At 45.2% G+C, this 23,296-nt stretch overlaps 1 protein-coding gene across 1 annotated transcript in view; it reads left to right on the forward strand.

The window, feature by feature from the left end:
- Positions 1 to 23,296, forward strand: part of cdh22 (cadherin 22) — an 882,037-nt gene that overhangs the window by 524,623 nt on the left and 334,118 nt on the right. Inside the window, exon 5 of the mRNA XM_078418609.1 lies at positions 20,715 to 20,882. Within this exon, the coding sequence (XP_078274735.1) occupies positions 20,715 to 20,882 (168 nt within the window). The remainder of the gene's footprint in view (positions 1 to 20,714; positions 20,883 to 23,296) is intronic.

Below are 23,296 nucleotides of genomic sequence, written 5' to 3' on the forward strand. Positions count from 1 at the left end.
GGAATCAATAATATAAATAGAACTAGGTCTACTGAGTGCGCTCGAGAAGCAGGGAACAAAATTGAAATGCAGGGCATCATCCGTAATAATCTCACCATAATTACTTAAGCCATGTGCAAATCGACAGGTTAGAACAGGTCAGAGTTAAACGCATAGCTCAAATAATGGAGAAAGGGATGTGAATTCATTGTACAATGGCACCAGTACAGGGTGGAAAAGAAAGATATGATTCCATTGTGATAGGCTCCAACTTAACCAGCCTGGATCCTAGTGAAACGTATTGCAGGGGGATAGGCAATGGGAAAGATTTAGATTTAAAAGAGAAATATCATCAAAGGGCAAAACAGCAATTTGAGCAACGATATGAGTAATGATCAGCCATGTGGATGATCAGCCATGATCACAATGAATGGCGGTGCTGGCTCGAAGGGCCAAATGGCCTCCTCCTGCACCTATTTTCTATATTTCTATGTAATGATATGCAGAGTGAGCCAAGGAGGAGAGGAAAACACACATACCTGCACATGCTAAGATTTGATGAGTGAGATTTGATTAGTACGGGTGTCAGAGGTTATGGGGAGAAGGCAGGAGAATGGGGTTAGGAGGGAGAGATAGATTAGCCATGATTGAATGGTGGAGTAGACTTAATGGGCTGAATGGCCTAATTCTACTCCTGTCATTTATGATATGATCCTATGATGCAAAAAACAAGTTGGTGGAGGAACACAACAGGTCTGAAAGCATCTGCAGAGGCAAAGATTGATGGTTCAGGTCCAGATTCTGCATCAGGAGTCAAAGAAGGACAAGCAATTTACTGCACACAGTGCATCAGGAAGCAAACTCAATTCAAGAAAAAAATGTGAAATGTAGTTTAGAGCTACAGCTCAGAAACAAGCGATTCGACCTACTGTGTCGGCGCCGACCAGCGATCCCCACACATTAACACTACCCTACACACACTAGGGACAATTGTACATTTTATACTAAGCCAATTAACCTACAAACCTGTACGATTTTGGAGTGGGGAGGAAACGAACGATCTCGGAGAAAACCCACGCAGGTCACGGGGAAAACGTACAAACTCCGTACAGAGAAGCACCCCTAGTCGGGATGGAACCCGGGTCTCCGGTGCTGTAAGGCAGTAGCTCTACCGCTTCGCCACTGTGCCACCTTGCTTAATATCCATTAAATATTATTAATGGATGAATCATTTTAAACAAGACATACTGATGATTAAAATATTTTAATGATTTTAATGGAAAAGTTGCTTCGAAGATGTAGTTGCACTGCGAATATTAAATATTTCAGAATATTGAATACTTCGAATGCAACACAGAGGGAAAGGATTTTATTTCACAAAATGCTGGAGTAACTCAGCAGGTCAGGCAGCATCTCGGGAGAGAAGGAATGGGAAAGAAGGTGGGTAATTTGCTTGATTAACAAACGTGACTGAAGGCTCATAGTGAGAAATGGTCCTGACTTAGAAGAATTGGGAGTAGAATCAGTAGGTTAACTTTAGTTTCGTGGTACAGCATAGAATCAGGCCCTTCAGCCCACTGAATCCACACCAAACTTCGATCACCCCTTCACGCTAGTTCTATGTTATTCTGCTTTCTCATCCATTCCAATTAACTTACACACCTGCAGGTCTTTGGGATATGGGAGGAAATCAGAGTACCATGAGGAAACCCATGTGGTCACACTGAGAACGTGCAGACTCCACACAGATAGCATTGTCCTGTGGTCAGGATTTAATCCGGATCTTTGTTGTTTTGAGGTAGCAGTGCCACTGTGCTGCCCAAAATTAACATCCCCAACTGCCTTGGTGGGATTTGAACTCATGTCTCCTGATCCATTAGTCCAGTAGTTTGACTGCTGATCCAGTAAGCTGACCATTACACAGGGAGTATGCATACTGTGGCGCAGCGGTAAACCTACTACCTAACAACGCAGAGACCCAGTTTCGATCCAGACTACGAGGCCTTGCCTGTACGTCGTTTGTACGTTCTCCCTGTAACCTCTGGACTCTCCGCCGATTCTCTGGATGCTTTCAAGAGGGAGTTAGATAGAGCTCTTAAAGATAGCAGAGTCAAGGGATATGGGGAGAAGGCAAAAATGGGGTACTGATTGTGGATGATCAGCCATGATCACAGTGAATGTTGGTGCTTGCTCGAAGGGCCAAATGGCCTACTCCTATTCTATTGTCTATTGACCTGTGTAGATTTTCTCCAAGATCTTTGGTTTTTTCCCACACTCCAAAGACGTACAGGTTTGTAGGTTAATTGGCTTGGTATAAATGTAAAATTAATTATTTTTTTAGAGATACAGCGCAGAAACAGGCCCTTCAGCCCACCGAGTCCGCGCCGCCCAGCGATCCCCATACATTAACACTATCCTAAACCCACTAGGGACAATTTAAAAAAATATTTGCCCAGCCAATTAACTTACATACCTGTACGTCTTTGGAGTGTGGGAAGAAACCGAAGATATCGGAGAAAACCCACGCAGGTCACGGGGAGAACGTACAAACTCCGTACATACGGCGCCCGTAGTCAGGATCGAACCTGAGTCTCTGGCGCTGTATTCGCTGTAAGGCAGCAACTCTACCGCTGTGCCACCGTGCCTAAAATTGTCCCTAGTGTGTGTAGGGTAGTGTTAATGTGTGGGGACCGCTGGTGGGCTGAAGGACCTGTTTCTACGCTGTATCTCTGAACTAAACTAAACTAAATAAAGGAGGTGAGTTAACATGGAACTTGTGTAGATGGGTCATCGAAGGTCAGCGTGGACTGGGTGGGTCATGCTGTACGTCTAAACTAAACTAAACAATGTGAGAGTGGCTTACAAGCCCACTAACAGCAGCACATATTGGAGCAAGGGCAATACAATAATCAATGGGGATTTTAATCTTCATTATAGGCTAGACAAATGATATTGGAAACGTAATTTGGAGGATGAGCTCATTGAACACATTGACAATTCTCGAGAACGTAGTTATGAAAAATGTCAGTAATCTTATGATCAAAAGGCATCTTTGTAAACTAATCATTAAACTGATGCATTTGAGAGAGACACAGACCAGGCAGAAACTGGAGCAAAAACAAATAAGACTGATTGTATAGCTGTGAGGGTGTGCAGTTTGAGAAATAAGATTCAGTAGGTTATCAGTAAATAAATAATGGCAAGCATTTGGAAACATATTGCAAAATCCCGACACTGGTAAATAACAACTTCACAAGTAAAGTTATCCATGGCTAACTGTGAAGGATGGGAGTTGCGCAAAATTAAAAAAAAAGCTTCTAACGTTGCCAATAGAATGTTATAATGGAAAAATGATAAATTAGTGGATTGGGCAAGCAATAGCTAATGACACAGGGTTTCCATGCCAGGAGCCATCATATTGAGAGTAATTTTTGGGCATTAAAGACACAACTTATAGCTGCCTTATGAGAAGCCAACTTAAGAAACGGGCCAGCAAATGCAGCAGAACTGGAGGGAAACCAAAGATCTGGCAACAGTGAGAAACCTAAAGTAAATCATTTCACTGGTATTGGTTTACGATCATTATGTATACTGACATACAGTGAAAGACTTTGTCAAATCACACTATTCATGAATGCAACAGACGGTAGAAAGTCCTAAACATGAGGCCACAGAGCAATGTGAATACCAGAATGAAGAACATGGTGTTGCAGTATTACTGTGTTATAGCACTACATTTATAGAGAGAAGGGGATGGAGAAAAAGAGTGGAGATATTTAGGGTGCTAAGCGCAAAGTGACCAGGTGAGTCAGCAACTTGATTTTTGATTAGGCCCCCTCGGTCATGGCTGACCATGGGTGATGCATCCTAGTTGGCTGCTTGCTCCACACCTCGGCTAGAGCAGTGTCGCTTGTGGCTGAAGAGACCAATGCGGGAGTGACAGTCTCTGCGGCAAAGGTCACATTTATGTGTGGACTCTGGTCTGTTGAAGTTGCTGCGTTCCTTTCTGCGTGCCCGCTTGTCTGCCGCTGCGTTCATCAGTGTCTCTTCCCCCGTTTTGAGGTGTTGTTTCAGGGTACCTCTCCACCTTGTACGGTCAGCTGCAAGGCTCTCCCAGGACTCCACATCGATGTCGAGCACCTTCAAATCTCTCTTGCAGACATCCTTGTAACGTAGCTGGGGGCGGCCGATGGTTCTCCTCCCAGATGTCAGCTCTCCATAGAGGATGTCTTTTGGGATACGGCCATCCTCCATGCAGTGGACATGGCCCAGCCATCGCAGCCTGCGCTGCCTGAGTAGAGTGTACATACTGGGAAGGCCAGCGCGAGACAGAATCTCGGCGTTGGACACTCTGTCTTGCTAGGATAGACCCAGGATATGGCGGATGCTTCCAAGATGGAAGGTGTTGAGTCTTCTCTCCAGTCTGGCATATGTCGTCCATGTCTCACTGCCGTACAGCAGTGTGCTGTTGACACAGGCGTTGTAGACTGCTATCTTTGTCTTCACTGTCAGCTTTGGGTTGGTCCACACTCACGTTGTGAGGCGAGAGAGAGTTGTTGCTGCCTTCCCGGGAAGGCAACTGCCCTCCTCACTCGCCTCACAACGCAAGTGTGGAGTCGGCAACAGAAGCTCCCAAATTAGGTGGATGGAGGCATGGTTGACACATTCATGGTGGTCTCCAACATGACCTTGGGGCAGTCCAAACAGTTTGAACGGCAGCAAAGGAAACAATGCAGTTATTTAAAAGAGGGGAATGTCGACTAGTTAGCCCAACACTTGTGGTGGCTAAACATTGTAATCGGTCATTAAGCATGTGATACAGGGCATTTAGTTTAGAGAGATGCAGCGCGGAAACTGGCCCTTTTGCCCACCGAGTGCTGGCTCGAAGGGCCGAATGGCCTCCTCCTGCACCTATTGTCTATTGTCTATTTAGTCTGTGCCAACCAGAGATCCCCTCACACTAACACCATCCTATACGCACTGGGGACAATTTACAATTTCATCGAAGGCAATCAACCTACAATCTGTGTCTATGGAGAATGAGAGGAAACCGGAGCACCCGGAGAAAACCCACGCGGGTCACGGAGAACGTACAAACTCCGTACAGACAGTGCCCGTAGTCATGATCGAACCCAGTTCTCTGGCTGTGTAAGGCAGCAACTCTACCATTGCGCCACCGTGCTGCCATTCTAAAATCATAATATGATATGGCAAAAGATTTCATTAAATGAAAAAATCTGTTTGGCAAACATGAGCATTTTCAGGATATAATAGCAAGGTGGATTAGGATTATGGTATATCTGGATTTTTAAAAGACAAATGGAGACCGTTTCAGCCACATACAATTTTTCCTTTGAAATAAAGGCTTGTGAGATTTGCAAGTGACTTATTGGCATGAATAGAAATTAATTAAAGAACAATAAACAGAGAGGAGGATTAAGTATTCAGGTTGGCAGACTTACTAGTAGGAGCTACAAGGACTAGTTCTGGTCCCTCAGCTCACAGTTTATCTTAAGTGTTAGAATAAAAGGCAAATTGTAACACAGCCAACTTTGCTGATGATACAAAGCGACATGGAAAAGTATGTAGGAAGGAACTGCAGATGCTGGTTTAAACCAAAGATAGACACAACATGCTGGAGTAATTCAGCAGATTACGCAGCATCTCTGGAGAAAAGGAATAGGTGACGTTTCGGGTCAAGACCCATCTTCAGACATGAATAATTTCAAAGTATAACTTTCATACTTCAAAGTACGTTGTGAGGTTTAGATTTAGATTTAGAGATGCAGTGCAGAAACAGGCCCTTTGGCCCACCGAGTCCGCGCCGCCCAGCGATCCCCGCACACTAACACTATCCTACACACACTAGGGACAATTTTTACATTTACCCAGTCAATTAACCTACATACCTGTACGTCTTTGGAGTGTGGGAGGAAACCGAAGATCTCGGAGAAAACCCACGCAGGTCACGGGGAGGACGTACAGCCGGGAAGAAACTCTCCCTGAATCAGGAGGTGTGCGTTTTCACATTTCTCCACCTTTTGCCTGATGGGAGAGGGGAGAAGAGAGAGTGGCCGGGGTGTGACATGTCCTTGATTGTGCTGCTGGCCTTGCCGAGGCAGTGTGAGGTATAAATGGAATCAATGGAAGGGAGGTTGGTTTGTGTGATGGTCTAGGCTGCGTCCACAATTCTCTGCAATTTCTTGCGGTCTTGGATGGAGCTGTTCCCAAACCATCCTGATCAAATGCTTTATTTCTACAGTGCATCTGTAGAAGTTGGTGAGAGTTGTAGGGGACGTGCCGGACTTCCTAAGCCTTCTAAGGAAGTAGAGGCTTGATTGATTCCAGGGATGTTCGGTCTGTGCTGCGAAGAGAATTGCGTGAGATTGTCAAACACTCAATGAAATGTGCAAGATTGCCACGTAGAAAGTCCCGAGTGGGACCGAGTGCTGTATCCTGCACAACTACTCCCTCAATCTTGAGATTGTAGAATTAGGTCCATTAGACCATTTAGCTGAGGAATAATGATCATCTGAAGGTGAAAAAAGAATGAACATTAAACATTGACATTTCCACCAGCACCTTTCACAAAAAATATTTTTGAAGGGTAGTTTAGATTTTTTTTAGATTTTAGAAATACAGCGCGGAAACGGGCCCTTCGGCCCACCGGGTCTGCGCCGACCAGCGATCCCTGCACACTAACACTATCCTACACACACTAGGGACAATTTTTGACATTTATCCAGTCAATTAACCTACATACCTGTACGTCTTAGGTGTGTGGGAGGAAACCGAAGATCTCGGAGAAAACCCACGCAGGTCACGGGGAGAACGTACAAACTCCGTACAGACGCCACCCGTAGTCAGGATCAAACCTGAGTCTCCGGCGCTGCATTCGCTGTAAGGCAGCAACTCTACCGCTGCGCCACTGTGCCGACCAAGAGATGCCAGCACATACTGGCCTCCAGCCATACACACACACACACACACACACACACATATATATATATATATATATATATATGTGTGTGTGTGTGTGTGTGTGTGTGTGTGTATGCAATGGAACTAGTCATTCCAAATTTAATATATATTAATACAGTTTATATTTTTCATCAATGTTTAAACAAGGTTAACAGCCAGGTTTATGAAACCTGGAAGCTAATTATCTTGTTTGGCCTCTAAGAGAGCAATATATATTCATTGTGTATGAAAATAATCTGAACACTGACTTTTCTCGGCCTAATTAAAGCAAGAAAGGGGGTACTTCATCAGTGTGTCAAGGCCACAGGACACCTCAAACCATGTTGCAGCTAATGATGTGTATTTTAAATCAGTCAGCAGCTGTGGTGAAATCCGCCACCATTGTCCAGATTAGTTTAGAGATACAACACGGAAATAGGCCCTTCGGCCCACCGGGTCCGCGCCGACCAGCGATCCCCGCACATTAGCACATGGGACAATTTTTACATTTACCATACCTACACACACAAGGGACAATTTTAACATTCACCAAGCCAATGTACCTACATACCTGTACGTTTTTGGAGTGTGGGAGGAAACCGAAGATCTCGGAGAAAACCCACGCAGGTCACGGGGAGAACTCCGTACAGACAGCACCCGTAGTTGGGATCGAACCCGGGTCCCCGCGCTGTAAGCGCTGTAAGGCAGCATCCATACCGCTCGTCACCATGCCACCCGTACAAAGAGTCATTACTGTGGTGAAATATGCCGCCATTGTGTGCACAACAAGCTTATAACTCAGGCAGCAATGAAATGATGATCTAATCATCTCATTTTAAACTTGCTGGCTAAGGGACAAATTTTGGCTAGATGTTTCATATTTCACATATTTCACCACAATTAATTACCCTCACTCTGAAAGTTGCCATGAAAGCATGGAATGTTCCGGATGCCCATCGGAGAGATCAGTTGGGTTTAACATCTGTAATTCTGATCTCCCCGGTTGCCAAACACTTTAATTCCCCTAAGATAGACACAAAATGCTGGAGTAACTCAGCGGGACAGGCAGCATCTCTGGATGGAAGGAATGGGGCTTCTATTCCTTCTTCTACTCCATTCCTTCTCTCCAGAGATGCTGCCTGTCTCGCTGAGTTACAGCTCCAGCATTTTGTGTCTTTCTTCGGTGCAAACCAGCATCTGCAGTTCCTTCCTACACTTTAATTCCCCTTCCCATCCCCACATTGACCTGTCTGTCTTGGGCCTCCTGTATTATCAGAGTGAGGTCAAATGCAAATTGGAGGAACACCATTTCATGCTGTACATAGCAGCCTAATGGACCTCTCAAGCCAAATCCTCCTGTATTCCCCCTTCTATGTAGTCACCACAGGTTTTATAATCTTGACTAATTCCATACAAATTCTGCGTCAGCTCTATAAATCTGTTAAAAAGAATTTTCCTGCTGCTCACATCTGCTGTCATGTCCCTGGCAGATGTGCTTAGATGAAATGCATGCGCTCAAGCAAAATCTAATACCCCAGTTGTAGCTCGTCCAACAACACAATCTAAGCCCCTTTGTAAAATCCCCATTTGCACTTTCAATTAATGCATTGGCCAGCTCTCGTAGAGTGTTAGAACTGGGAACCGTGACTACAGACTTTTGATGTGGGCATTAATTGCTTTGTTACGGATCACAATTTGATTGCTTTCAAATAAAAAAGTCGGAAGATTCCATGCTGCAACAGGGACTCGTACGATACTGAGTCCATCCTGAAGCAACAACCATTTTGAAATGCAGTTGGACACGGAGTGCTGGAGTAACTCAGCGGGCCAGACAGCATCTCTGGAGAGAAGAAATAGGTGACCTTTCGGGTCGAGACCCTTCTTCAGACTGAGAGTCAGGGGAAAGGGAAATAAGCGATGTCGACGGTGATGTAGAGTGATATAGAATAAATGAATGAAAGATGTGAAAAAAAGGAAACGGGCCATTGTTAGCTGTGGGCTAGATGAAAACGAGTTACAGACAATGAGACGACTTTGAAGCTAGAGCAACAATTTGGGTAGGGGAGGGGTGGAGAGAAGAGGGGATGCAAGGGTTACTTGAAGTTAGGGGAATCAACGTTCATACCTCTGGGTCGTAAGCTACCCAAGCAATATGCAGTGGTTGCTTTTGCAAAGGAAGATCACATAATCAGTGATAATACAATGGCTTGATAATTGCTGTTTCTGATGGTAAATTTCTGATGGTAAATTGCAACATGGCCGTTGCATTATCGGAAGGCTACGGACCAACCACTGATAAATAGCATTAGTAGAAATGGGTACGAGGGCAGAACGGGCCAAGTAGTCTGTTTCTTTATCAAATGTAGAAAATTGGGCGCAGGCGTAAGGCACTGAGCCTGATCACCCACTCAATACAATGATGGCTGAAGAAGGGTCTCGACCCCAAACGTCACCACTTCCTTTTCTCCAGGGGTGCTGTCTGACCTGCTGAGTTACTCCAGCTTTTTGTGTCTATCTTTGGTTTAACCCAGCACCTGCAGTTCCTTCCGACACATGGCTAATCACTATTTATTTCCAAAATATATTCTCCGCAACCATCTGTAGCAGAGATTTCCATAGGTTCTCGGCACGCTTAGTGAGGATATGTCTCCCCGTCTCAGTTTTCAGTCATACCCAGTGTCCCGACAATGTGACCCCCCTTAACTCCAGAATTGATTATCCAGAAGAGACATTGTCCCTGCATCCAGCCTGTCATGTGCGATCAGAATTTTATACATTTCAATGAGATCTACTGTCCTTCTAATCTCTGGAAGATACAGGTGTAGACAACCCAATCTCACTTTGTTGATAGTCCTGCCATCCCAGGAGTGAGTTAGGTGAATCTTCGCTGCATTCTCTTTCACAGGTAAATGAATGAATGAATGAATGAATGAATGAATGAATAAGTTTATTGGCCAAGTATGTGCATATACAAGGAATGTGCCTTGGCGCTCCGCTTACAAATGACAACACAAACATACAGTTAACAATTAAGAATAAAGCATAACCACATCAAAACAATAAGGATACAACATTACGGTCTAAACATGTGGGTGAAAATAAACCAGAGCCAAAAAGAGACTACAGACTTTGGTTATTGAGTAGAACTATGACTCGTGGAAAAAGCTGTTTTTATGTCTGGCTGTGGCTGCTTTGACAGTCCGGAGTCGCCTTCCAGAGGGAAGTGCTTCGAAGAGTTTGTGGCCAGGGTGAGAGGGGTCAGAGATGATCTTGCCCGCTCGCTTCCTGGCCCTTGCAGTGTACAGTTTGTCAATGAGGGGAAGGTTGCAGCCAACAACCTTCTCAGCTGTGCGAACGATCCGTTGCAACCTCCGGATGTCGTGCTTGGTGGCTGAGCCAAACCAGACCATGATGGAGAAGGTGAGGATGGACTCAATGATAGCAGAATAGAATTGGACCATCATTGCCTGTGGCAGATTGTGTTTCCTCAGTTGCCGCAGGAAGGACATCCTCTAAAAAGACCAGAACTGCATAGAATACTCCATCTGTGTTCTTACCACGGCCCTGTGTACTTGTTGTGAGAAGCCCTTGCTGATGGACTCAGTTTACATAGAAACATAGAAACATAGAAAGTAGGTGCAGGAGTAGGCCGCTCTTCGAGCCTGCACTGCCATTCAATATGATCATGGCTGATCATCCAACTCAGTATCCCGTACCTGCCTTCTCTCCATACCCCCTGATCCCTTTAGCCACAAGGGCCACATCTAACTCCCTTTTAAATATAGCCAATGAACCTGCCTCAACTACCCTCTGTGGCAGAGAATTCCACAGATTCACCACTCTCTGTGTGAAAAAAACGTTCTCATCTCGGTCCTAAAAGACTTCCCCCTTATCCTTAAACTGTGACCCCCTTGTTCTGGACTTCCCCAACATCGGGAACAATCTTCCTGCATCTAGCCTGTCCAACCCCTTAAGAATTTTGTAAGTTTCTATAATTTAGTTTAATTTAGTTTATTGTCACATGTACCGAAGTACAGTGAAAAGCTTTTATTGCGTGCTAGCCAGTCAGAGACGGACAATACATGTTTCTAATCGCTCCATTTACAGATATATGATAAAGGAATCTAATTCTCTTGCCATGAAGGCCAGCATCCCAGTTTCCTTTTTGTCCATTTGCTTCTTTGCTTTCAGTAACTTCAGTTTCCTTGGTACTTCAATATTCCCTAATCTGACACCAATTCAATAATACTCTGCCTTTCTATGTTTTCAACCAGAGAAGATAACTTCACATTGGTCTATGTTATTGAATCTGCCATGTCCTTGACATGCACTCAAGGTGTCGAAATTGCCCTGACAACCGTTATGCAGTCTCCTCAGAATGTACATGATGGTCAAACTGAGAAATAATTGAGAACCAAACATTGAATTTGGTTCCTTTATCCAAACCATTGATGCATTTTATCGGTTGAAGAATAACTATTTTTCAGACAACTAAGAACTTCACAGCTTTACATCACTAGCATGTGCTGCGATCCTTTCCTTTCAGAACTTCCATGGCTTCAGAAGCTCCAGGATCTGCCCCAGCTTGCAGTTCAGGCTTTCATTCTTGCTGGTGAGGCCCATGGACAACAGAAACCACACATGGTTGCAAACTTTGACCAGCAGTGGAGGCCAATTCTCTGGATGCTTTCAAGAGAGATTTAGAGAGAGCTCTTAAAGATAGCGGAGTCAGGGGGTATGGGGGAGAAGGCGGGAACAGGGTACTGATTGTGGATGATCAGCCATGATCACAGTGAATGGTGATGCTGGCTCGAAGGGCTGAATAGCCTCCTCCTGCACCTATTGTCTATTGTCACATATGGGAGGCTGTCTTACTTAAGGAGGACTTGACCTAACGCTGGAGAACTTTGCAGGAGTAGCATCTTAATTAAAAAATTCGGTAACCTGCCAACTTAATGTAACTTTCCAAATAACAAAGAATAGCTGGGCCCAGAGCCTTGCTGGTAATCCTCAACCTAATACACAATGCATGGTGGCGCAACGGTAGAGTTGCTGCCTTACAGCACCAGAGACCCGGGATCAATCCTGACTGCGGGTGCTGTCTGTACGGAGTTTGTACGTTCTCCCCGTGACCTGCGTGGGTTTTCTCCAAGATCTTCGTGTTCTTCTGAAACTCCAAAGACGGTACAGGTTTGTAGGTTAATTGGCTTGGTTATGAATGTAAAATTGTCCCGCGTGCGTGTAGGGTAGTGTTAATGCGCGGGGATCGCTGGTCGGTGCGGACTCGGTGGGCCAAAGGTCCTGTTTCCGCGCTGTATCTCAAAACTAAATTAAACTAAACTCAACTCAACTCTGCCAGGTTTCTGAAGTGAGGCTTGAACCCATGTCCTTCTAACTCAAGATTGAGGGCACTGTCACAATGTTCCCCCTGACAGGGACCCCAGATCGTATCATTGATCAGTTAGCAATGGCACACACACACAGAGGGCCAATTGTCTTCCTCCCATGTATGCATCCTGCCGATTCTAACATGGATAAACACTGAGTAACAGGAATTGTTACGTCCTGGCTGTTGGGGAGGGATGGAACACTTTAGAGGAGTGAGTTTATAATGTCCACTCTTCCCTCAATCTTACACGTTATGTATTTGAAGAAACTCTTGCTATTCCCTTTTATCTTATTGGCTAGCTTGCCTTGGTATTTCATCTTTCCAATGTTGCATACCTTCTCATTTAGTTTTATACTGTCATAGAGACATAGAGTGATGCAGTGTGGAAACAGGCCCTTCGGCCCAACTTGCCCACACCGGCCAACATTGTCCCAGCTATACTAGCCCACCTGCCCGCGTTTGGTCCATATCCCTCCAAACTTCTCCTATCCATCTACCTGTCTAACTGTTTCTTAAACATTGGGATAGTCCCAGCCTCAACTACCTCCTCTGGCACCCACCACCCTTTGTGTGAAAAGGTCTTTGACTTCCCTTGTGAACTCCGGTTGCCTCATTCTCCCATTAAAATCTTACTTCCTCTTTGGAGTGAAAAGGTCGTGCATCTTCCGAATTGTTGCTGGAAATTCCTGCCATTGCTGTCCCACCGTCATTCCTGTTAGGGTCCCTTTCCAATCAACTTTAGCCAGCTCCTCCCTCATGCATCTGCAGTCACCTGTGCTCAACCTAAATACTGACATAACCGATTTAATCTTCGCCCTCTCAAATTGCAGGTGAGATTTTATCATGTTACTGGACCAAGTGGACCAGTTGGGCCCAAACCTCTCCTGCATTGGTGCAGCACCCTCTCCTCCCCCACTCCCCCCTCCCCTCTCCCCCCCCCCTCTCCCTCCCTCCCCCTCTCCTCCACTATCCCCTCCCCCCTGCCCCCCTCCCTCCATCCCCTCCCTCCACACCACCCTCCCCCCTTCCCCTCCCCCCACTCCATCCCCCTCAACCCCCTTTATCTACAGCCCCCATTATGAAGGGCACGGTGTGTAGCCCTATCTACAGTCCCCATTATGGAGGGCATGGTGTGCAGCTCTATCTACAGTCCCCATTATGAAGGGCACGGTGTGTAGCCCTATCTACAGTCCCCATTATGGAGGGCACGGTGTGCAGCCCTATCTAAAGCCCCCATTGTGCGATTGGCCAGGGCCCTGGCCCAGCAGGGTTCAAGTTGGAGTCTGGTCCCATCAGAAAAGGTCCCATTCATTGCTGGCGCCAATGTCCCGTGAATTCAAACCCACTTCTTCCACACCAGTCTCTGAGCCACGCGTTCAGCTCCTTAATCCTCTCACCCCAATGCCAATTTGCATGCGGCTCGGACAGCAGTCCAGAGATTGTGATCTTTTTGGTTCTGCTTTTCAATTTAGCGCCCAGCTACTCAAAGTCCCACCAGCAGAACCTCTCTCCTTGTTGTACCTATGACGTTGCCACCCACATGGACTGGATCATCTAATATACGTTTACAGAATTTTTGAACAACCTTTTTTGCCGTTCAAAAATGAAATAGGATATCTGAGAAATGTAAGACATCCGTTTCTGCAGTGTGTGAGGTGTACAGTGTGTGTGTGTGTGGTTTGTAATATTTTACGTGTGGGTTGTGTGGAAACAGATGGGTGTTACTGAAATAATGTGACCAGTCAAGTGAATGTGGCCAGTGCCCAGTATGGCCAATGTTTTGTTTAAGTGGCCTCAGAACTTACAAAACCTAAGAGATCTTAAACATAGAAACATAGAAATGTAGAAAATAGGTGCAGGAGGAGGCCATTTGGCCCTTCGAGCCAGCACCACCATTCATTGTGATCATGGCCGATCATCCACAATCAGTAACCCGTGCCTGCCTTCTCCCCATATCCCCTGATTCCGCTAGCCCTTAGAGCTCTATCTAACTCTCTCTTGTAAATTCATTAAATGAATCGGTCTCCACTGTCCTCTGTGGCAGAGAGTTCCACAAATTCACAACTCTCTGGGTGAAAAAGGTTTTTTCTCACCTCAGTTTTAAATGGCCTCCCCTTTATTCTTAGCCTTGTGGTCCCTGGTTCTGGACTCCAACAACATTGGGAACATTTTTCCAACATCTAGCTTGTCCAGTCCTTTCATCTTCTGACAACCGAGACACAAGAGACTGCAGATGCTGGAATCTTGAGCAAAAAACAAACTTCGGGAGGAACTCAGGGAGTCAGGCAGCACCTGTAGATGGAAGTGGACAGACAACATCTCAGATCAGCACCTTTCAAGAAGAGTCCTGACCTGACACATAGTCTCTCCATTTCCTTCCACAGAAATTGTCAACATTTTTTCTGAAATGTCACCAAACGTTCATGAACCTCTCCAACTGATACTTTTGCGCAAATCAGAGGTCACAGCCTCAAATTTAAAGGACGTTCCTTTCAGAAGGAGATGAGGAGGAATCTCTTTAGTCAGAGGGTGGTGAATCTGTAGAATTCTTCATCATTGGATATTTTTTAAGGCAGTGAATAGATAGATTCTTGATTAGTGCGGGTGTCAGGGGTTATGGGGAGAAGGCAGGAGAATAGGGTTTAGGAGGGAGAGATAGATCAGCCATGATTGAATGGCGGAGTTGACTTGATGGGCCGAGTGGCCTAATTCTGTTCCTATCACATAAGACCTTATGACTTGAAATTTTAAACCAGACATCTCCAATTAGGACAGCGGCAGAGAATTGCAAGCAGTGGCTACACTGATGAAAGCATTTAATGGACATCTGGAAATGTGTGGGGATGCAAGGTTCATTTCATAGCACACTGGAAATAGAGGGACATCTTCTAATGAATGGACTCCAATCAAATCAGACAGATTCCAATCTCCTGACATAAATATCTATAGAAATAGAGTTTTAACAATTTGAATAAACATCAAAGCAAATAACCGTGAAAGCAATCAGCCTGAGTCACATACATTATCCGAAGATAGAAACAAAATGCTGGAGCAACTCAGAGGGACAGGCAGCATCTCTGTCGAGAAGGAATGGGTGACGTTTCGGGTTGAGACCCTTCTACAGTGTGAGGAAGGGTCTCGACCAGAAACGTCACCCATTCTTTTTATCCAGATGCTGCCTGTCCCACTGAGTCATTCCAGCATTTTATGTCTATCTTTGGTGTAAACCGCATCTGCAGTTCCTTCTTATACATCCTTAACATATATCATCCCTTCCTTAACCCATTAAGGTCATAAGTGATAGGAGCATTCAATCATGGCTGATTTATCTCTCCCCCCTAACCCCATTCACCTGCCTTCTCCCCATAACCACTGACACCCGTACTAATTATGAACCTATCTATCTCCACCTTAAAAATATCCACTGACTTGGCCTCCACAGCCTTCTGTGGCAATGAATTCCACAGATTCACCACCCTCTGACTACAGAAATTCCTCCTCATCTCCTTCCTAAAGGAACGTCCTTTAATTCTGAGGCTGTGACCTCTAGTCCTAGACTCTCAAACCAGTGGAAACATCCTCTCCACATCCACTCTATCTCAAGCCCACACTATTCTCAAAGAGATCAGCCCTTTTCACAATGTCCAGTGGAATATCAGAGTCAGTCAAGGACAGGTAGGAATGTGGTTGCTGTTGCAATGTTGGAATTGCAGGAGGTAATTTTGACACGTGACAAACTCCCACAAACTGCAGTGTGCCAATGGCTGTTTAGTGATGGTGTCTGGGGGGACAAGACCTTGAGCTGAGATTGGGCCCTACTGTTTTTCAACCTGGTTTCATGGGATTGTGTGTACGTACCTGAAGGAATAGATATGCCTTCCTTGAATGCCTTACTGAAAATGCTTTCAACTAAGGCACAGTAATATCTGTATACTAAAACTCTCGTTAGTTTGTTTGTTTGTTCCTGAACTACAGCCAAAACGGTACACGATAGCGCGACAATTTTAGGCCCACCTTACTCACCGTCGTCCCTTTGGTGCTAATGGAAGAAGTTTCATTGAAATCGGTGTTATATTTTTTAAGTTATTCACATTTTACAGTTTGGGAGGGGGGGGGGGGGGGGGAGGGAGGGAGGGGGAGTGGGGGGGGGGGGAGGGAAGGGGATAGGAGAGGGTGCTGCACCAATGCAGGAGAGATTTGGGCCCAACGGGTCCATTTGGTCCAGTAACACTTTAAAAGTCTGCACTCTTCAGTTCAGTTTAGTTTATTGTCCCAAAACACAAAACATGCCCAGGAAATCTTTAAACCTACTCCCTCTCACCTTAACTCTGTCCCCTGCAGCATTTTATATTTCCACCGTGGGAAAAAGATTTTAGGTTCAGGTTCATTATTGTCATGTGTACCGAGGTGCAGTGAGAAGCATAGTTTGGCATGCTGTCCAAACAGAACAGGTATACCAGACATAAGTACAATCTAGTCAAACTCATGTACAATATCTAGAGCAAAGGGTAACATAGTTCAGAATATAATTCTCAGCATTGTAGCGCATCAGTTCCAAAAACAAAGTCCGTTGAACACAATGGGGAGGCAGGGGGTGAATCGCACAGTAATACCCTAGTTTGTGGAAGGATCTATCAGAAGCCAGGCAAAAGAGGGGAAGACATTGTTCTTGCGTCTGGTGGTATGTGCTTTCAAGCTTCTGTACCTTCTGCCGGGCGGGAGTATGGACAACAGTTACTGTTTATTGTCACGTGTACCGAGGTACAGTGAAAAGCTTTTGTTGCGCGCTATCCAGTCAGCAGAAAGATAATACATGATGACAATCGAGCCATTGTACAGTGTGCAGATACATGATAAGGGAATAACGTTTAGCGCAAGGTAAAGCCCGCAAGGTCCGGTCAAGGATAGTCCGAGGATCACCAGTAAGGAAGATAGTAGTTCAGCACTGCTCTCTGGTTGCGGTTGGATGGTTCATTTGCCTGATTCCAGCTGGGAAGAAATTGTTCCTGAATCTGGAGGTGTCTCTAGAATAAGACCTCAACACACAATCTTTAACTCACAGATTACAAGGCTACCAAGTAATAACATTAGTGGGTTTTGCTGTGCACTAATTTAGAGGGAGTGGGTGGACTGTAAAAATGCTGGAAAGTGTTGCTAGGGTGGATTTTATAAATTCTGAAAAGAAAATTCCATGCTGTAAAAAGAGAGTAGTGATTATCTAAAATCCAGCAGATTCTGTCAGAGATGGCAGAGCATTTAATAATAGTAATAGAGCTCTAATAACAAAGGGAAACATGGTGTAAAGTTAAAATTATTGGTGCTACGTCTGAATGCATAAAGTCATAATGAGCTCGAAAAGGATAAATGAGTTCATGACACACATAGATCATGGGGATAAATGGGTAAGATCTGTAGCTATAACAGAGTTGTGATCTCAGGGTGACTCACTTTGGGAATATTGAGTTATACCATAGCGCATATATTGAGCGCAGCGGTAGAGTTGCTGCCTTAAAGCGCCAGAGACCCGGGTTCGATCCCGACTACGGGTGCTGTCCGTACGGAGTTTGTACGTTCTCCTCCTGACATGCGTGGGTTTTTTCCGAGATCTCCGGTGTCCTCCCACACTCCAAAGACATGCAGGTTTGTCGGTTAATGGACTTGGTATGAATGTAAAATGTCCCTAGTGTGTGTAGGGTGGTGTCAGTGTGCGGGGATCGCTGGTCATTGCGGACTAGGTGGGCCAAAGGGCCTGTTTCCGCGCTGTATCTCTAAACTAAACTACACTAAACTAAACTAAACTAAACTGAACTAAACTAAACCAAACTAAACCATGGTGCATGCACTTTTAATAATAAATGGGAAGATGGAAAAAAGTAGCTCTGATTCACACCCTGTTAGTAACAGTAAGGATGGAGCTAACAAGTAAGAAAGAGAAATGGGTAGAAATGGCTCATTGTCTCCACCCCAGTAACCATAATATTGGACAGAGTTACTCTAAAAGAGAAGGGGATGTAGTCAGAGTAACACAGTTGGCCTGAGCATCTTTAACCTTTATAAACAGACTGATCTAATTTAACCGAAAGTACCCTGGACAAAAACAACCTACAAAAGCATTCATGGCAAGTCTCTTGAATAATCCACCAAAGAAACAACTAAGGAACAAACTAATTTAGTTTGGCTGTAAAATGAAGTCGAGATAATTAGTTAAGAATTCCCTGGGGAAGAGTGATAATATGATAGAGTTTCATATTAGGTTTGCCGTGTGATCTGATTCAGTCCAAAACTAAATTAAAGAAAGCTAATTATTGCAGCAGGTTTTCAGAGGTGCTTTAGAAAATTATATTAAAAGATAAGATGGTAGTTAAGCAGTGGGAAATATTTTTGAAAGAAATAATTATTTTCAATAAATGTACATTCGCCCGGTGGGAATAAAAAGTTCGCTGCAAAATAAAACTGCAGTCCTCGATTAGTGGACTCGTTAAAAGTAGTATAAAATTAAAAGAAACTCTGCATTTATGACAAGCAGAGTGGTAGGTTTTCGTGTTACTGGGGTTAGGCTGGGTAATTGACACATTGGAAAATATTAAAATGTGGTTTAAAAAATTGATTGGCAAATAAATGAACATGAGATAGGTGTTTCCAGAATTGCAGGGACACTTTGATGGAATTAGTCAACTTCTCCTTGAATTTAAAATAGTAAGTAGTCATTTAAGCAGCTGAAGTTTTCAGTTGGATTATTTGTAATTTTCCAATGCTCCTCTCTGAATTAATCATGTTGGATGGTGGGGCAGGCTTGAGGGGCCAGGTGGCCCACTCTGGCTCCTATTTAATTCAGAGATACAACACGGAAACAGTCCCTTCGGCCCACCGAGTCCGCGCCGAACAGCGATCCCCGCACACTAACACCCTACACGCACGAGGGACAATTCACAATTATACCAAGCCAATTAGCCTGCAAACCTGTACGTCTTTGGAGTGTGGGAGGAAACCGGTGATCCCGGAGAAAACCCACGCAGGTCACGGTGAGAACGTACAAACTCCATACCCGTGGTCGGGAACGAACCTGGGTCTCTGGCACTGTAAGGCACGGTGGCACAGCAGTAGAGTTGCTGCCTTTCAGTGAATGCAGCGCCGGAGACTCAGGTTTGATCCTGACTACGGGCGCCGTCTGTACGGAGTTTGTACGTTCTCCCCGTGACCTGCGTGGGTTTTCTCCGAGATCTTCGGTTTCCTGCCACACTCCAAAGACGTACAGGTATGTACAGGTATGTAGGTTAATTGGCTGGGCAAATGTAAAAATTGTCCCTAGTGTGTGTAGGATAGTGTTAGTGTGTGGGGATCGCTGGGCGGCGCGGACCCGGTGGGCCGAAGGGCCTGTTTCTGCGCTGTATCTCTAAATCTAAAAAAAATCTAGCTCAACCGCTGCGCCACCGTGCCACCCGCGACTACTTCCTTAAGTTCTTTCATGTTTGTAAAATGTTGTTTCAAGAGCTTCATTATGTTGTATTTAGTGAGTTCTCCCTTTGAAGTTTGCAAACTCCAAGAGTTTAGAAATCTTGCACGGGCTACCTCTGTAACATGGCAAATCTATGCAGAGAGCATCAATGTTGGAGGGTTGAAATCTGTATTGCCAGTTTGCCTGAGAGCAAAGCTACTGGAGCAGGCCTGGGTCCATGACACCCACACCACACACACTGGCCTTGTTTTGACAATGTTTTCAAAAAGTATTCTGCTCAGTTTTGGCAAACGAACAAAGCAGATTCTTCCCAATTTGAATCTCCTCAATGTGAGGCCTCCTCCTCCGGGATATCGTGCCTCTTTGAATTTGCTCCAGTAGTTCCTGAAGTATATTCTGCTGAACATGTTAGATAGATTTCCTGCCTGCTACTGCGGCTTTTTATAGCACATTGGAGGAATTCATGTGATTCGACCCAGAAATATGTCACAACTAAATGGTAATGAAGGCATAATGATACATTACTCAGAACATCAACCTTTGCTGCTGTGCAGGAAGGAACTGCAGATGCTGGTTTAAACCGGATAGACTCAAAAAAGGTGGCAGCACCTCTGGAGAGAAGGTATGGGTGACGATTCGGGTCGAGACCCTTCTTCAGACTGAAAGTCAGGGCAAATGGAAACGAGAGATGTAGACGATGATGCGAGGAGATATCGAACAATTGAATGAAAGATGTGCAAACAAGTAACGATGATAAAGAAGGCAGGCCAGCAGATAACAACGGGCTGTTTCCTTTATCATGGTTGCTCTTTGGAATGTCTTTCAATCTTTGCTGGTGCTCTGTTGTGCGAGGGATTCTTATTAGCGGAGGAATGAAGATGTTGCCAAGCAGCGATTCATCCTGTTGTTCTTTCTCCTTGCTTTATTCAGGAATAATCCGGACTGCTGTGGCGAACCTGGACCGCGAGAAGAAGGATCACTACGTCTTGGTGATCCAGGCCAAGGACATGGCAGGACAGCTGGGTGGACTGTCAGGATCGACTACTGTGACCATCACCATCACCGACATCAATGACAACCCGCCACGATTCAACCAGAGTAAGACATTGTTGCTCTTAGCAGAGGTGAAAGGATGCCAACCCTTTAGACAATAGACAATAGACAATAGGTGCAGGAGGAGGCCATTCGGCCCTTCGAACCAACACCACCATTCAATGTGATCATGGCTGATCATTCTCAATCAGCATCCCGTTCCTGCCTTCTCCCCATACCCCCTGACTCCGCTATCCTTAAGAGCTCTATCTAGCTCTCTCTTGAAAGCATTCAGAGAATTGGCCTCCACTGCCTTCTGAGGCAGAGAATTCCACAGATTCACAACTCTCTGACTGAAAACGTTTTTCCTCATCTCCGTTCTAAATGGCCTACCCCTTATTCTTAAACTGTGGCCCCACAGGTTCTGGACTCCCCCAACATTGGGAACATGTTTCCTGCCTCTAACGTGTCCAACCCCTTAATAATCTTATGTGTTTCGATAAGATCCCCTCTCATCCTTCTAAATTCCAGTGTATACAAGGTATACAAATATCTTTAGCAGGGAGAAATACGTGGGTTTCCACCTTCTCACTTTGCTTTAGTTTAGAGAAATACTGGCCCTGCGGCCCACCGAGCCCACACCGACCAGTGATCACACGTTACACTAACACTATCCCGCACACTAGGGACAATTTACAGAGGCCAATTAGCCTACAAACCTGCATGCCTTTTGGGGTTTGGAAGGAAACCGGAGCACCCGGAGAAAACCCACGCGGTCAGTGGGAGAACGTACAAACTCCATACGGACTGATTGATTGTGGATGCTCAGCCATGATCACAATTAATGGCGGTGCTGGCTCGAAGGGCCAAATGGCCTCCTCCTGCACCTGTTTTCTCTGACAGCACCCATAGTCAGGATCGAACCCGGGTCTCTGGCACTGTAAGGCAGCAACTCTACCGCTGTGCCACTGTGCCGCCTTGAAAAATGTTCTCAGTTCTATCCTCTTACTCGAACATTCCCCCCCATCCATTGAAGGGGATAGAGTGAAGCCTTGCTCCGTCAAAAAAGCTTTGCAAAGGCTTTCTAATCTGTCTATTTCTGCTGCAGCATTAAAAGAATTGTTATGAGCACACAAACATCTTTGTATACACTGCACTGCTTAACAATATTCTATGCCAAAACCACATTGTATCTATTGCAGCATATGGCTTGTCTCTAAAAGTAAACACATTGTAAGATCGGGATTAATTTGAAAGTGTGACGTTGTATTAGGGCCGTAGGAACAAGAAGTGACAGCACATTTGCATCTTGAGAGTGGCCCATCACTTTTCGTTTCCCTTTTTAGATTTTTTAGATTTAGAGATACAGCACGGAAACAGGCCCTTCGGCCCACCGAGTTCGCGCCGCCCAGCGATCCCCGCACATTAACACTATCCTACACACACTAGGGACAATTTTTACATTTTACCCAGTCAATTAACCTACATACCTGTACGTCTTTGGAGTGTGGGAGGAAGCCGAAGATCTCGGAGAAAACCCACGCAGGTCACGGGGAGAACGTACAAACTCCATACAGGCGGCGCCCGTAGTCAGGAAAGAAACCTGAGTCTCTGGCGCTGCATTCGCTGTAAGGCAGCAACTCTACCGCTGCGCCACCGTGCCGCAAGTCAGTCACAACACCCTTCAATACCAAGTAAACCATAGAGAAAAACCAAGTCTGTTCTAGACAAGATAAGAACCGGTGCAAGAAATGTGCGGACTGTGTGATTAGCTGAGCCCGTGAGTACTCGTGTATAAATATACTGCCTGTGCACAAAATAATTGGGTGTGGCCGCAAGGAGCTGGCAAGTATGTGACCATACTTGCAGTGACTCTCCCACGCTCGCGAGCGTAATAAAGTCGTGTCTTTGCTCTGAGTATCAGTGTCCGACGATGTTTATTATTCCAGAGCGCGGGCGAGATTTAACACTATCTCTCCCTCCTAACCCCATTCTCCTGCCTTAGACAATAGACAATAGACAATAGACAATAGACAATAGGTGCAGGAGTAGGCCATTCAGCCCTTCGAGCCAGCACCGCCATTCAATGCGATCATGGCTGATCATTCTCAATCAGTACCCCGTTCCTGCCTTCTCCCCATACCCCCTGACTCCACTATCCTTAAGAGCTCTATCTAGCTCTCTCTTGAATGCATTCAGAGAATTGCCCTCCACTGCCTTCTGAGGCAGAGAATTCCACAGATTCACAACTCTCTGACTGAAAAAGTTTTTCCTCATCTCAGTTCTAAATGGCCTATCCCTTATTCTTAAACTGTGGCCCCTTGTTCTGGACTCCCCCAACATTGGGAACATGTTTCCTGCCTCTAACGTGTCCAACCCCTTAATAATCTTATACGTTTCGATAAGATCTCCTCTCATCCTTCTAAATTCCAGTGTATACAAGCCCAGTCGCTCCAGTCTTTCAACATACGACAGTCCCG

Source organism: Rhinoraja longicauda, chromosome 22 (genome assembly GCF_053455715.1).
Source record: "Rhinoraja longicauda isolate Sanriku21f chromosome 22, sRhiLon1.1, whole genome shotgun sequence".
Lineage (NCBI taxonomy): Eukaryota > Metazoa > Chordata > Chondrichthyes > Rajiformes > Arhynchobatidae > Rhinoraja > Rhinoraja longicauda.